At 39.3% G+C, this 14,378-nt stretch overlaps 5 protein-coding genes across 5 annotated transcripts; 1 reads left to right on the top strand and 4 right to left on the bottom strand.

Moving 5' to 3' along the window:
• Nucleotides 1-1,187: 1,187 nt before the first annotated feature.
• On the top strand, nucleotides 1,188-5,520 carry GCK72_008264 (uncharacterized protein; the record flags this gene model as incomplete). Its single annotated transcript, XM_003104894.2, has 7 exons — nucleotides 1,188-1,431; nucleotides 1,694-1,788; nucleotides 2,241-2,910; nucleotides 2,962-3,164; nucleotides 3,757-4,268; nucleotides 4,678-4,987; nucleotides 5,347-5,520. The coding sequence occupies 7 exons, from the start codon at nucleotides 1,188-1,190 to the stop codon at nucleotides 5,518-5,520; spliced, it is 2,208 nt and encodes a 735-aa protein (XP_003104942.2).
• On the bottom strand, nucleotides 2,217-2,588 carry GCK72_008265 (uncharacterized protein; the record flags this gene model as incomplete). Its single annotated transcript, XM_053726735.1, has 1 exon — nucleotides 2,217-2,588. One exon carries the CDS (start codon nucleotides 2,586-2,588, stop codon nucleotides 2,217-2,219), a length of 372 nt encoding a protein of 123 aa, XP_053586312.1.
• A 717-nt stretch (nucleotides 5,521-6,237) lies between the features above and the next one.
• On the bottom strand, nucleotides 6,238-6,898 carry GCK72_008266 (uncharacterized protein; the record flags this gene model as incomplete). The annotated part of the gene is made up of 2 exons (XM_053726736.1): nucleotides 6,238-6,821; nucleotides 6,868-6,898. 2 exons carry the CDS (start codon nucleotides 6,896-6,898, stop codon nucleotides 6,238-6,240), a joined length of 615 nt encoding a protein of 204 aa, XP_053586313.1.
• Nucleotides 6,899-8,526: 1,628 nt separating this feature from the next.
• Nucleotides 8,527-9,180, bottom strand: GCK72_008267 (uncharacterized protein; the record flags this gene model as incomplete). Its single annotated transcript, XM_003104871.2, has 4 exons — nucleotides 8,527-8,665; nucleotides 8,720-8,876; nucleotides 8,923-9,052; nucleotides 9,100-9,180. 4 exons carry the CDS (start codon nucleotides 9,178-9,180, stop codon nucleotides 8,527-8,529), a joined length of 507 nt encoding a protein of 168 aa, XP_003104919.2.
• A 531-nt stretch (nucleotides 9,181-9,711) lies between these two features.
• Nucleotides 9,712-13,571, bottom strand: GCK72_008268 (uncharacterized protein; the record flags this gene model as incomplete). The annotated part of the gene is made up of 5 exons (XM_053726737.1): nucleotides 9,712-9,893; nucleotides 9,939-10,420; nucleotides 10,815-12,589; nucleotides 12,696-13,300; nucleotides 13,436-13,571. The coding sequence occupies 5 exons, from the start codon at nucleotides 13,569-13,571 to the stop codon at nucleotides 9,712-9,714; spliced, it is 3,180 nt and encodes a 1,059-aa protein (XP_053586314.1).
• Between the last annotated feature and the right edge of the window lie 807 nt (nucleotides 13,572-14,378).

Below are 14,378 nucleotides of genomic sequence, written 5' to 3' on the forward strand. Positions count from 1 at the left end.
AGCCTTCGCTCGTTCAAAAGTGTCGCGTGTTTATTGTGCGTGCTCCTCTCCTCTCCCCGCCTTTTCGGGTGCTCCGTGAGCACATAAACTCATTCATTTGGGGTCTTCGTGTCGAGTCACTTCTCAGTAGTTTCCGGTTGAATGACCCATTCGAGACTCGACCTATCATTGATATTTTTTGATCATCGTTCCTCCATTTTCCTATCTCTCTTGTCACTGTCATCCCCCTCCTTCGACGTCTTCTCCTCCTCCTCCCGTCACGTCTTCTTCAATAAAAAAACGGAAGGTCGTCAAATGTCGGGCTCCGCCCACTCGGCACCGTTTTGGGGTTTCCTATAAAACTAACAGGTGGTAACCGTTATTTTAGACACACTTTTTGTGGGTGTTGGGGTATTGCGGGCGGGGCTTAGGTATAACTTGTCGTTAGGTAGAAATAGTGGGTTTTGGCTTAGTTTTTAAACATTTTTCTGTTTTTTGGAAGAATTTTGTTGCCCCGGTGCACCAAAACATTAAAACCGTGTAACTTGGCTAATTTATGACCAATTTAAGCGGGTTTTGGCTAGAATTATAGGACTTTTTGTATACTTTTAGTTGCTATAATGTGAAATTGGAAAATTTCTTATACGAGCCTGGTGCACCTTGTCTGAAACTTCCAAACCCCACAACTCTCTCTTAAATCTGACCGTTTTACGTGTTTTTAGTTTGAATTTCGAAATTTTTAAATCTATTTTTAAGTATTAATATTCAAATATTAAGACATTATTATTTTTTGAATTTTGTGAAAATTGTGTGAATTTCAAATGGTCAAACATGCCTATTTTTTTTGTTTTTTGGGTTTTTCGGCTTAAACTTCAGAATTTCGTAATTTTAGCATTTTTATCTCTATAAAAGTGCGATACACTGTTTTTTTCAAAATTAAAGACAAAGTTTTTCTTACATAGTCATTTCTTAGTGATTCAATTTTTTAAATCTAAGATAACTTCTATTTATTTCTGGTCTAGGCAATTTTCACACTTTGATTTCCATCTGATTTATCAAATGTCTCACATCACCCATCCACTTCCGTTCAAATTTAGCAAAAACGGATAGTTTCTCCCTACTTTTTTTCTCTGAAGGTCACTATTCCCCTTCTACGTCTTGAATCTCTTTCTGTGCCTCTCTAATTCTCCTCTCATTTTCCAGCTGACATGCTCTCTCTCACTCTTATCATCACACATGTCTTCATTGTGACCACAACCTTCGCAGTCGACATCATTCCCAGAGAGATTCTATTCCAAGACCCCAAATATTCGTCAGTATCGTTGAGTCCTGACGGCAAACAAGTTGGATACGTGGCACCGGATGAGAATGGTGTCAGAAATGTGTACACTCGATGTTCGTCGTGTTCCTACTCGAGACAAGTCACTTTTGAGACAGAACACCCGATTTTGGGTGAGTGGTTTTGAAATTAAATATGCATGGCTGAAAAGCTTGGATTTTAAGGATTCAGAATCTGTACTTGATTTTTTTTAAATCTTCAAATTGAGTTGAGATAACTTGATTTGAAAAAAAAATTGTGAAAAATTTTTTAAAAATTCAAGCTTCTATATCTCTGCAATTTCTAAAGCTAAAAAATATCAAGTTACAGATTCTAGAAACTCTTGTTTTTAGCTTCTAACCAATATGTTTCCCACAAACCAATAAAAAATTTCAGACTACATTTGGACCGCCATCCCAGATGTCATCATCTTCCTTCAGGACAACCATGGAGATGAGAACACCAAGATTTACAAGAAGAACATTTCGGCGGTGAGTTATTGTGAATGTTTTCTAATAATCCTAAAAACTTGACAAATTTCGAATTAAAAACCAAGAAAAACGGTTGAAAACTCACAAAGTTAAAAAAATTGAAATTTTTAATTGTTTTTAAAATTTCAAACTTTTGTAACTTTTTTGATCTTCCTTTAAGTTGGATAAAAATTATTTTTTTGAAATTATCGTGATCTCAGCTTTCAGAAAAGTATAATCATGACTGACTTGTCTAAAATACAGAAAAACCGCGACGCGACCGCAACGCACCTAAACTAAAACCTCTGTATCTCGGCGGGGTGTTTACCAAAATTAATGAAAATTAATTTTCTGGAATCAGCGTAATCTCAGCTTTTAGAAAAGTATAATCACGCCTAGGATACCTAGAAAACAGAAAACCGACACATTTTCAGATATACCAACTATCTCTAAACCATCTCAAACTGTTCCAGACCGCCATCGCCGCCGACAAAACCGCCCGTGTCGTCATCAGCGACAAGCCAATGGTGAAAGGAGTAATCATGGTGAACAACCTTCTCTCGGACACAATTCTCGTCGGAATGAACGATGAGAACCCGGCACTTCACAACATTTACGCCTTCAATTGCCGTACCGATGAGTTGACTCTGGTGCTTAGAAACCGAAGATTCCCCCAGTTCTTCTTCGATAATGATATGAATATCCGGTTGGCCAGTGAGGAGGGTCCAGATGGAGAGATGATCTACTACCGTACCAAGAACAGTGGCCCAGTGAAGACCACCGATCCATCGGATTGGGTAGAGTACCTGAGAATCCAGCATGACGATAAGGCCATCACCTTGCCTCTAACATTCGACAAATCCGATAATTTTATGTATTGGATTATGGGAGAGAACAGTGACTTGGGAAATCTTGTCGTCTTCCCATTCGACGATCCCGCACAGAAGGAAATCCTCTATACCGCCCAGAAAGCACAAATCGGAAATGTGTTGATCCATCCTGTTGATAAGACTCTTTTGGCTGTGACAGAGGTCTACCATAAGCCAGAAATCTTTGTGGCTAATGACACGTTTATGGATGACTTGCAGTATTTGGTCAACTTGAAACCAACTGGATCAATCCGAATTATTAGTATGAGTGTTGGTGAGTTACAGTACCCGGTCTCCCAGTACTTAACTTAAAAATAAATTCCAGACATGTCCACATGGCTAGTGACCTACCAATCTGCTGATGAGCCCAATGACATTTACCTGTACAGAAGATGGAATAAGAAGGCGGAACTCTTCATGAGCACAAGGCCGGAACTCAAGAAGTACACGTTGAACAAGCAAATTGGATTCGACTTCCCAGCTAGAGATGATATGACCATTCAAGCGTACTTGTCTCTTCCACCACAGGTTAGTACCGCCTGAAATTATTATTATTGAGTAGAACTGAACATTTCTAGTATTTTGCGTTGAAAATCGGTAGAAAATGACAAAAACTAAGCGAGTTAGGGATTTTCGAAAACTTTCGAAAATCTTGGAAATTTTTCAAAGAAACATAACTCATCTGGCTTTGACCAGAATTCTACAGAAATTATATTTTTGGAATCAGCGTGAAAACAGCTTTCAAATTGTATAATCATGACTATATTCTAGAAAATTTGAAATTTTAGTAAAAACCGTGACGCAACCGCAACGCATTACGGAACATAGTGAATTAATTTTTTTTAACCGCTATATTTTGCTCGCTGCATCAGAATTGTTTTTCTGGAGTAGACCTTCAGTCATTGAAAATTTTGAACTAAAAACCAAAAAAAAATGTGGAAAACTCAGAAAATTACAGATTTTCGAAACATTTCGAAAATTTCCAAAAAATTCAAATTGCTGTGATTCGGCAAGTTTTAGTCCACATTTTCCAAAAATGATATATTTGAAACTACTAGGTTTTGATAAAAATGAACAACCGCGACGCGACCGCAACGCCTTATACTCGTTTTTTTTCCAGGCTCCACTGCTCAAATCCACCCAAGTCCCAGATGGCGATCGTGTTTACGCAAACCTCGGCATGATCCCAGCAGTCCCTCAGAAAATGGTCGTCCTTGTGCACGGAGGTCCAAAAGCGCGTGACCACTACGGTTTCTCTCCAATGAATGCGTGGTTGACGAACAGAGGATACGCCGTGCTTCAAGTCAACTTCCGTGGCTCCACTGGATTCGGAAAACGTCTTACAAACGCTGGAAACGGAGAATGGGGAAGAAAGATGCACTTTGACATTTTGGACGCCGTCGAGTTCGCCGTCTCCAAGGGAATTGCCAATAGATCGGAGGTCGCAGTGATGGGAGGAAGCTATGGTGGATATGAGACACTTGTCGCGTTGACTTTCACACCACAGACATTCGCTTGTGGAGTTGATATCGTTGGACCGTCGAATTTGATCTCCCTGGTTCAAGCTATCCCACCGTACTGGTTGGGATTCTATAAGGATTTGATCAAGATGGTTGGAGCTGATATTGTGACGTGAGTACTTATTTATCAGGAGTTGAGGAGAAAATTTGGAAAAAAGCCAAAAAGTTAGAGAAAACGGATAAAAACTGACAGAGTTTTAGATTTTCGAAAAATTTCGAAAAATTCTCGAAAGTTGAAAAGACCGCCACTCAACCAGTTGGGCTAAAAACAAAATATGACTCATGATTAGGTTTTAACCAAATTGGAAAACCGCGACGCGACCGCAACGCACGATTGAAAACTTATTGAATCCTTTGTATCTGGGTCAATTCTCAACCAAACTAAGAGATAGTTATATACTTGGAATCAGCGTGACAAGAGCTTTTATATGAGTATAATGATGCCTTTATTCCTCAAATCCTATGAAAGTTACATTTTTGAAATAAGTGACACATGAATTTCAACTTTTCAATTATTTCAGTGAGGAAGGCCGCCAATCCCTTCAATCCCGTTCCCCGCTGTTCTTCGCCGACCGTGTTGTCAAGCCTATCATGATCATCCAAGGTGCCAACGATCCACGTGTCAAACAGTCAGAATCCGATCAATTCGTGTCGGCACTGGAGAAGAAGAACATTCCGGTCACCTACCTACTGTACCCAGATGAGGGACACGGAGTCAGAAAACCACAGAACTCGATGGAACAACACGGACACATTGAGACATTCCTCCAACAGTGTTTGGGAGGAGAATCTCAACCATTCCAACCGGGACAGTATAACTCTACGGCTATTGTGAGTTTGGGTTTGGATATCTAGGGGAAGGGGCTCTCAGTGGAGCGCGACTGCACCAGAAGTGTTTTTCAAAAGTAGAACTTCAGTTTCTGAACATTTCGAACTTAAAACCAAAGAAAACTGATGAAAACTCAGAAAGTTACAGATTTTCGAAACATTTCGAAAATATCGAAACTTTTCAAATCGCTGTAACTCAGCACGTTTTAATCCAAATTCCACAAAACTTATATTTTTAAAATCAGCATAACAAGAGCTTTCATATGAGCATAATTATGCCTTGGTTTTGATAAAAATGAAAACCGCGACGCGACCGCAACGCACCACTCCAACTACTCATTTCTCATCTCTTCGTATTTCAGATCAAAAAAGTCGGAATCGAGGGACCCGCCATTGCCCGGTTGAGTGCTCAACATCCATCCCCACGTGGTCCAGTGGCTCCATCCATTTTCTATAGACCGCCCATCCGTGCCCAACGTGTCATGTACCCACCGAATCAAAACGTGATGAACAGAATCTTCCCAGTTCAAGGCTAAGAAGTTGTATCGAGTGTTGATTTCATCGGTTCCAATTAACCCAGTTGTTTATACATACGTGTCCCACCTAATTTATACATATTTTTGAGATTTTTTTTTGTTTTCTGACTCATATACATATCATTCTCTCTCAAATCCCAATGATTTATTTGTCAGCTTTAGTCATGTTTATTTTTAATTGTTATACATATATTTTCTAATTTGCCAACAGCTTTAAATACAAAATCACACCCCGTAAAAGGACTTTAATAAATATTTCGAAATTTTCAATTTTATGAACTCACTCTTTTGATAGATAGAATGGAGAACTTGGTGTTTTCTGAAATTAGGAAAAAAATGTCGGAAATTTACAAAATTTTGAAAATTAAAAGAAAACAAATTTTCGTAGCATTTTCCAAATACATACCATTTGCTTAGATCACAGCACGGTCCCCCAATCTGCGAAAAAGAACTGGAAGAAAATTTTTGAGAGAAATTGCAGGTCTACTTTCATGTTCTCCCAAAACTTCCCGGTTTTCTTTTTAAAAAACTTTTCTATTGTTAAATTTTCAGAAAAAAGTTCAAAAAGTTCAAAAGTTCAACTCCGGGTCGGAAATTTGCAAGTGTGTTTTTTGAGGACCACAGTGAGATATAAAAATCAAATTTATTGCATCAGACCAATCAAAAAATTATTCGATTTCAGACATTCACCCTCAATTCATCAGCAACTTCCAATCTTCACAATTTTTTTGCATCTACTTTCTTATCACTTTTCTTTCCGGATTTCCCATCTTTTGTCGCATTTTCATTCTTTCCTTGTGGCTGGTCTTTCACATTTTTCTTCTCTGACTTGTTATTCTTTGTACTTTTTTTAGATTTCAATGAAGTGGGCAAAGGGCTAGAGAGCCCCTTTTTCTCTTGGTTTTCAGCAGGCTTCTTTACTTCACTAGCCGTGCTCGGTGTTCTCCCATCAGTTGGCACTGATCCCTTCTCTTCGTATTCCGACAATGATTTCGCTGTGTCGAGAGATTTTTCCAATTCGTTGAGCTTGCAAAACTCCTCTCGTTTCTTCTTTATTGTCTTTTTCATTTCAGCGTGTTCGTTTTGGTATTCTTGGCAAGTCAACTTATTGAAACGACTATCACGACCATCATACGATCCATCGATGACATTTTGACAGTAATACTTCAGTGATTCGAAATCGTTCCAGAACTCTACGCCAATCTTTCGCATTACTCCAGCTGCTATCGAATACATCAGGTAAGCATACTCTTTTTCGTTGGTTATTGCACCACATCGTACTTTTCGGAGAGCTGTCATAACTGAAAATTGGGAATTTCAATTTTCCAAGAGCATCGAAAAACCTACTTTCATCAAAGTTTTCGACTTCTCCTTGCATACACTTTTCTATTCCAAGCTTAACCCCAAATATGGTTGCAGCTGGACCGAGACCTGTGCGACAATGCAATAGGACGTTTCCCTGAAATTCAAAAGCTTAAAACATACTTGCAAACGAGGCCGGCGCAGAAAAGCACACAGTTATGAGCAGAAAAGTATACCAAAATGTAGATCACGGCGAGTTCTATGTCCGTGACTTACTACGAGCTAGATGGCTGTTCGTTAAAGGGGGACTGCGCTATTCGAATTGAAAATATTTTTTTACATGAATCGACGCAGAATTTAGGCTGGACAAAAAATTCTCTTGAAGGTAGGTCCGGAAATTTGATTCAAGAAAGTTATGAGCTGTCAAAGTTGTCAAATTGTGCCTTTATGGTACACTTTTTCGTTGAATTTTTCATTGAATTTTCCCATGGTGCACGTGAAAGTATAATACATTTCTAATAAAAACGTCATTCTTTATTATAAAAATTATTTTATAATAAAGAATGACGTCAAAAAATCTCAATTTATAGTGATAAATCTGGATATGATATGCGATCCGAAATGGCAGTTATACATTGGAATGCTCTTTAATTTGAAGAAGCCGCTGGAGAAAGAAAAGTGATTTCAAGTCTCCTTTCTTTTGTAAAACAAAAAAATTGATTATGAAATCTAGAAAATCGCCATCTAAAAACTTGTGGATAGACCAGGTATTGAATATGACAAAGGAATTGTTTTTGAATCGGAGTGTCCAGGAGGTAATAAGACATTTTGAAAAAAAGTGCTATACTTCCTATGGATATGGATGAGGAAGAGATTGTGACTAGAACAAAAACTGAAAAGGAAATGTACAGGCAACCAGGAACATCTCTGGAGTCTTACAGTAAATCAAACTGGTAACCGTTTTCAGAAGGTGACATTCAGGTCAAATATCGAGTAAACATATTTAGATTTTTCAGTTCCGCCAATAAAATAATTTTTATAATAAAGAATGACGTTTTTATTAGAAATGTATTATACTTTCACGTGCACCATGGGAAAATTCAATGAAAAATTCAACGAAAAAGTGTACCATAAAGGCACAATTTGACAACTTTGACAGCTCATAACTTTCTTGAATCAAATTTCCGGACCTACCTTCAAGAGAATTTTTTTGTCCAGCCTAAATTCTGCGTCGATTCATGTAAAAAAATATTTTCAATTCGAATAGCGCAGTCCCCCTTTAATATAGCGCGGGCCGGGAAAAAGTATCAAAAAACGCAAAAATGGCCAAAATACTAGCTCGGCACAGTTCTTACAACTGCGCTCCCACGAAATCCTTTTGAGGAATGTCTCTTTTTCTCTGCGTCTCTCAATTCCGCATACAATTTTCTTCGGTTTCGGAAGAGCGCGGTTGTAATACATGTGTCTCATATGAGACATAGAACTCGGTGAGATCTACATTTCCGTATATTTTTCAGCTCATAACATTGCAATTTAAGCAAATTACGTGCCGGCGCGTGTCAGCCCGTTTCAGCCCGGTTGTGCGGTTTAAAATTTCGGCCCCAGGGCGTTTCGTTTGATAACTATATCACTTGCTATCTATGTCATTTCGACACTTTTGGTTTTGAAAAGTAAGATTGCGAAACGTTCCGGAGCCGCCGGAATTTAAACTGCAGTGAAACATTCTACCTCGTGAATTGCAAAGTAATCAAGCATTTCCAACGCAGCTGTTTCGTCTGATGGAGCACTACCCGTTGGCCAATTGAACATGAGCACATCGCAGTTTGTGACTTTTTTGGTTGATCTAGAATTGCGATTTTATAAGAAAAGGTTTGTTAAGCTTTATCTAACAACTTACTCATTTGTAATTATCAAAGAATACACAATATGATTATTAGGATTCGAAAACGCTCCTAACGTAGTAGTTCCATCGTTTTTCACTTCGTAAGGACTGAATTTCATTGTCTCACCGACAGTTTCCGAGAAATATCGAGCACATCCTATTCCAGTTTTTTCTAAAAAATCTGCCAGTTAGATAAGAAAAAGACGCAAAATAACAACCTTCCGCATTGATAAACGGGGAAAATTGTCCAATGACTCCAACACCTCGCTGCTCAACGACTGCAAAGAACTTCACCATCGTCGAATTTTTGGATTCTCTGCCTTCCTTTTCGGAACCATCCATTGGATGCTGAAAGAGAAACGTTAATAAAAGAACTTCTTGGTTAAAACACATACACTACTAAGAATATAGGCCTTTTCGAATGTTGCCACGTTTCCATTGAAATAGGGATCTGGAAATCCGTTCGGCTTCGCCATGTTTTCATAATGACAATAAAGTTGATCAACACTGAAAGAAGGACGTCGAACCGTACAAGGAGGACAAAAGTCACTTTTTTTTCTTGCAGATAATTATATTTCAGAAAACTCCAAGAAACATTTGCAATTGGCGGAAATGCTTGAAATTGCCCTAATCGCCACAATTCCCGTTCTCGAGACTCAAAAGGAGCTTTGGTAGAAGAGTTTTTCCGCGCGGCCGTGTAGTCCTCTCGGACAAAAACAATCCCTCGTTTTTTTCACATTTCCAACACATTTTCGTAGTTTTTTTCTATTATTTTAAATATAGATGTTGGAAAAAGTGAGGAAACGAGGAATTGAGCAACAATCTTGTCCGAGAGGACTACACGGCCGCGCGGAAAAACTCTTCCACCAAAACTCCTTTTGAGTCATGGGAATTGTGACGTTTAGAGCGATATGCGTGAATAATAAAAGTTTCTTTGAAGCGTCTGAAGTATCATAATCTGCATTAAACAAAATATGACTTCAGTCATCCTTTAATTGAATCAAAGCTCACATTCTGTCCATTTTATTAGCACCGAGGCGTATCACATCAAAATCTGTTTTCCATATCTTATTCAGAATCTCCAACTTTTCTTTTATGTATTGCTTTGGGAAACAACGCCGTTTATTGGCAAACAACCTTCCGTTAATGTAATCGACCGTTTTACTAACCCAACCCAACACCAGTGGCACTGAAAAATTGAATTATGTTTTGTATGCTATTAGTTTATTCTTACTTTTCTTCTTTTGATCGACCAGATTCAAATCAACTCCACTCGGTTTTTTCATCAGGACCTGATCAATCTGGACAATTTTATTGTTACGAGGCGTTTTCTTTGTTTCCTTCTTAGACACTTTACTATCAGCTGATGCACTCGAGGTAGCAGTCTTGTTCTTCTTTGCAACATCGTCTTTAGCCTTCTCAGTCTCCTGTTTTGACAAGCCCTTCTTTTTCGGCAGTGCTTCATTTTTCTGGTCGCCACCAGATTCATCGGAAGAATTCGAGTCAGCTTTAGACAATTGATTTGGTGGAGGCAGAGGTTTACCCTTTTCTTCTGGAAGACCTTCAGAAACACCTGTCGACGTAGAAGTGAGATTGGTTGAAGAGCTGGATGGAGTTGGTAGGTCTTTATTCTTATTCCGACAATAATAGAAGATGATGCCGCAGACAACAACAAAGAGGAAACCTCCAACAGCACAACAACCAATGAACAACTTCCTGAAAAAGGTGAATTAGGGGGCTAAACTTTGGGGCTGTGAAAAACTAGGCCAACTGAATTTTGGGAAAGTTAGGCCACGCAAAGTATCCTAGGTTATATTTGTTTATAGAAAGCTATGCCATCCTGGAAAAAGCTAGACCGCCCAAGAGAAAGTTAGGCCAGGCTAAGAAAGGCAGACCCTCAAGAGAAAAATTACGTTACATAGGATTAGGGAAAGTTAGGCCGAGTCTTGGAAAGTTAGGCCATGTATATTCTGTAACGCGTTGACGCGCAGGTTACAGGGCACGCTGAAGAAGCTAGTTCTTTTAGATGGAAGTTACATGACATGGAATCACGGCAAGCTAGGCCGCGTCTTAGAAACTTAGGCCACGTGGGTCTGAAACCATTACTCACTGCTTATAATATGGAGTACTTTCCGTTGTAACCATTTCCGATGTTGTCAATTTTACTTGCGGAGCCGGATCCGATACAACTGACGGTTCCGGTGAAGTGGCAGAAAGTGCCGGTGCCAAAGTAACCACGAGTTTCCCTTTGAAATCGACAAAAAATGTGTCAAGAGCCTCCAAAGATAAAGATGCTGACTGGAATCCAAACTTCGAGAACTTCAACTCCATCGACTGCAGAGCTTCCAGAATCTTCTCTTCATTATTGAACTTCTTTTGTTTCAGAATCTGATTCAACTCTCCCATCGCTTCCTTCATACTCTTCACGTCATCTGAGACATCCGGAATCTGTGCAGCCGCCTCCAGAATCTTCTCATTTTCTTTAAAAGTTCGAGTGTTTCGTTTCTTACGAAATCCTTCAAATGCGCTCAACGTCTTCAAAAATGTATCGATCCCGGAAAACGTTGCAGATATAGATTCTTTCAGATTTTTCAGTTTCAGAATGTTTTGAAGATGTTCTTGATTTAATCCACTAGCCTTCGCATCGTTTTCTATCACCGGAATGTTTGTGAATAGTGGATTCAGAGTCTCTCGGAAATCTTGAAGAGCCTTGATCGCCGAAAGTCCTTGAGCAGCCATACCCAACTGACTCGAAACTTGTTGAGAATCAGCCATCGACTCTTTCAACGCCAAAACCTCCAGACTATCCAACTTCTTGAAGTCTTCCGCTAAATTGAGAACATTTTTGAGTTCACTCTGGGACTCTTGAATGACACCGACCACCGATTTGACCTCTTTCAGCTCTTTACTTTCACCAATTTTACGAATCACCGCCAAATTCTCAATCTCTCGTTTCACACCAGCTCCACCAACCTCTTCAACTTTCTTGACACAATCATAGAACGATGTGAAAAAAGTACCATTTACTTGACCTAGATAAACATCCACTTTCTTGAAATTCTGAATAACTGTAGTGACAAGTTGTGGAATGTCAACAGCCAACGTTTCCAAAACAGAAATATCCGTTTGAAATTTATTCAGAGCCTTCTTGACCTCCTGGAACTTCTGGTTTGCTACCATTGCTTTTGAAATCCTCTCAACAAACTGAACATCAGTCTCTCCTTGGTTAGCAGCGGTATTCACAATTGCTTTCAGATTCGACAGATCCTTCAGGTGATCCGTATAATCTAAGCTTCCGAGCTTCTCAATTTTCTCATTGATCTCATCTACCAAATGACTCAATCCTCCTAACTCTTGAGCTATATCTGCGCCAGATTTCTGTCTTGTCGATTCACACTTTTTGAATGATTCAATTGCAGATTCAATCTTTTTCGAATCAAGAACTGAATTGACAATGACAGATTGCTCTTTCAGGATAAATCTGACAGAAGTTTGGGTTGGTTGATCTTTCAACGGTTCCCAAATCTTTTCCACGGTGGTCAATCCATTAATCAATCCGTCGAATAAAGTAAATGCAACTTTCAGACTTTCCAGAACATTCGATTCATCGGAGACACGTTTCAAAATCCAATCGTTTTTAGTATCATCTTTAAGACTTTTCAAATCATTGTTTCCTGCGGGAAAACCAGTTGTGTAGCTTAACAATTGCGTGATTTGAGTGTCCCGGCTATCGATTAGCTTCTGAATAGTCAGAAAAGCATCTTTGGCATCATTTAACTTTGACCGGAAGCTTTCTTCGTAGTTGATATTGGTGGTAAGTCCCTTTTCATCATAACTTACAGAAACAGTGAGATTGCCACGGAACTCGGCCTCAGTGTGAAGAACCTGGAAGAGATAGTTTTGAAATGTCTCCGAAGATCGCGGTAGAGCGAGATTTTAAGAGTAAATTTTGCTGCCACGTTACTAAAAATCAAGATTGTCAAAGCCTCACCTTAAGGAATCTTGAATGATTCCGAAGACTTGTCGCATTATTCCAAATTTGTCTGATTGCATCAAAATTTGTAGACATGTCTTCCGCTTCTTTCATATCATCAGAAATCACACCAAGACGTCTACGAGCAGCGTCGGCCTTTTCCGCGGGACCCGATCTTGACCATAATTCCAGATCAGCAAAATAATCCTTCAAACGACTAACAAGCGGTTTGTTTTTCGTGATGTCATCCTTCTTGCTCTCCAACTTGAGCACCTCATCCAACAGTGCTCTATACTCTATTTTTCCAGGAAGACTCGGAAAATCATTCATCTCCTCCGACTTTCTGATATTCTCCAACAGCACAAGTCGATTCTCAATATCCAATACTTCTTTAGTAGACACTAGACTTGTCGATGACTTTTCAAATTCCGCCAGCACATTGGTAACTCCGGTGAAATCCATGTTAGCCAAGGTATTGCTGCTCAGTGAATTGCATCGGAGTAGTTCAGAGATCACAGAATCAGAAGGGGCGGAGCCATCGAGAAGGCCAGATTCGAGTGAGATACCATTTGAGATACGAGCCAGACGTTTCATATTATCAATGTAGTCGGTGAGACGATCGCCTGCAAGAAAAATGTGAATTTTAGGTTGCGTATCGGTCGCGGCGCGTGTTTTATCTCAATGGAGCACGATCACACATGAGATCGATATGCTTACGTTTGAAGCGTTTTCAGTTTAGATGTTCTAGAGCATCTTACCTGACGAATCACGACGGAGCCTCAAGGTGAAGTTTGACAATTCAGCCGGTTCTCCCGGGAACCCGTCACATAACACTTGCTTGTTGAAAAACCAGATGAATACTATCAGAAGCTTGACGACAGCTTTATACTTCATTATTGAAGTCACTCTGAAAACAGAAAGGAATGTTGGTTAAAAATGGTCGAAAAAAAACTTACATGAATGCCGTTTGTGGTTTTATAATTGTTCTTGCCAGCTACGCAGGGAGTATTCAGACAGGGAAGTAATGATTGAATTTAGTATTGAAAGGAGAGGCGGAAAAATAAAAAAATATAGGAAAGTAGAGTAGGGCAAGGTCAAGATGTCAAACTTTTTGAATTTTATTGTTATCAACTCAAAAATAAGTAAATGCAAACGTGAACTCCAGATTTATGGAGGTTTCGGGTTTCAGCGTGATGCTGGTTTAACAATGGAATGAGAAAGTCTGAAGTACAATATTGACCACTGTTCAGAATTACTCAAAAATCTCGGAGTACTAATCAGAACTGACTAACAAGGGAAGTCTTTGGAGACGCGACTTTCAAACGATCTATGAATTTGGTCATATGTTCTTTTGACTACGGAGTCCGTTTCTGCCATCCAAACCGACTGAACGTCTCGGTCCGTGAGCCGAGTTTTATGAGCTCTCCAACTTTACATACGGTTAAGCTTTTTCACATGGAACTCCAAATCGGCAAATAGTATACGCAAAGATGTTTTCTTTTATTTAACGTACGAGCAGAGATGAGCCATGCCTATTTGTCTTCATCTATTAGATTTTCCAGGAAGATAAGTGACAGGTGTGAGTGTTTGTGGCTGAGAAAAACAATAAGAACGCAGGCGGACTTCTTCACACATGTTCATGATTGACGACACTGTCTGTATGAGAATTCTTTTTTGGTCGATCGATAAAGGGATCTTATT

This window comes from Caenorhabditis remanei, chromosome III (assembly GCF_010183535.1).
Source record: "Caenorhabditis remanei strain PX506 chromosome III, whole genome shotgun sequence".
Taxonomy (NCBI): Eukaryota; Metazoa; Nematoda; class Chromadorea; order Rhabditida; family Rhabditidae; genus Caenorhabditis; species Caenorhabditis remanei.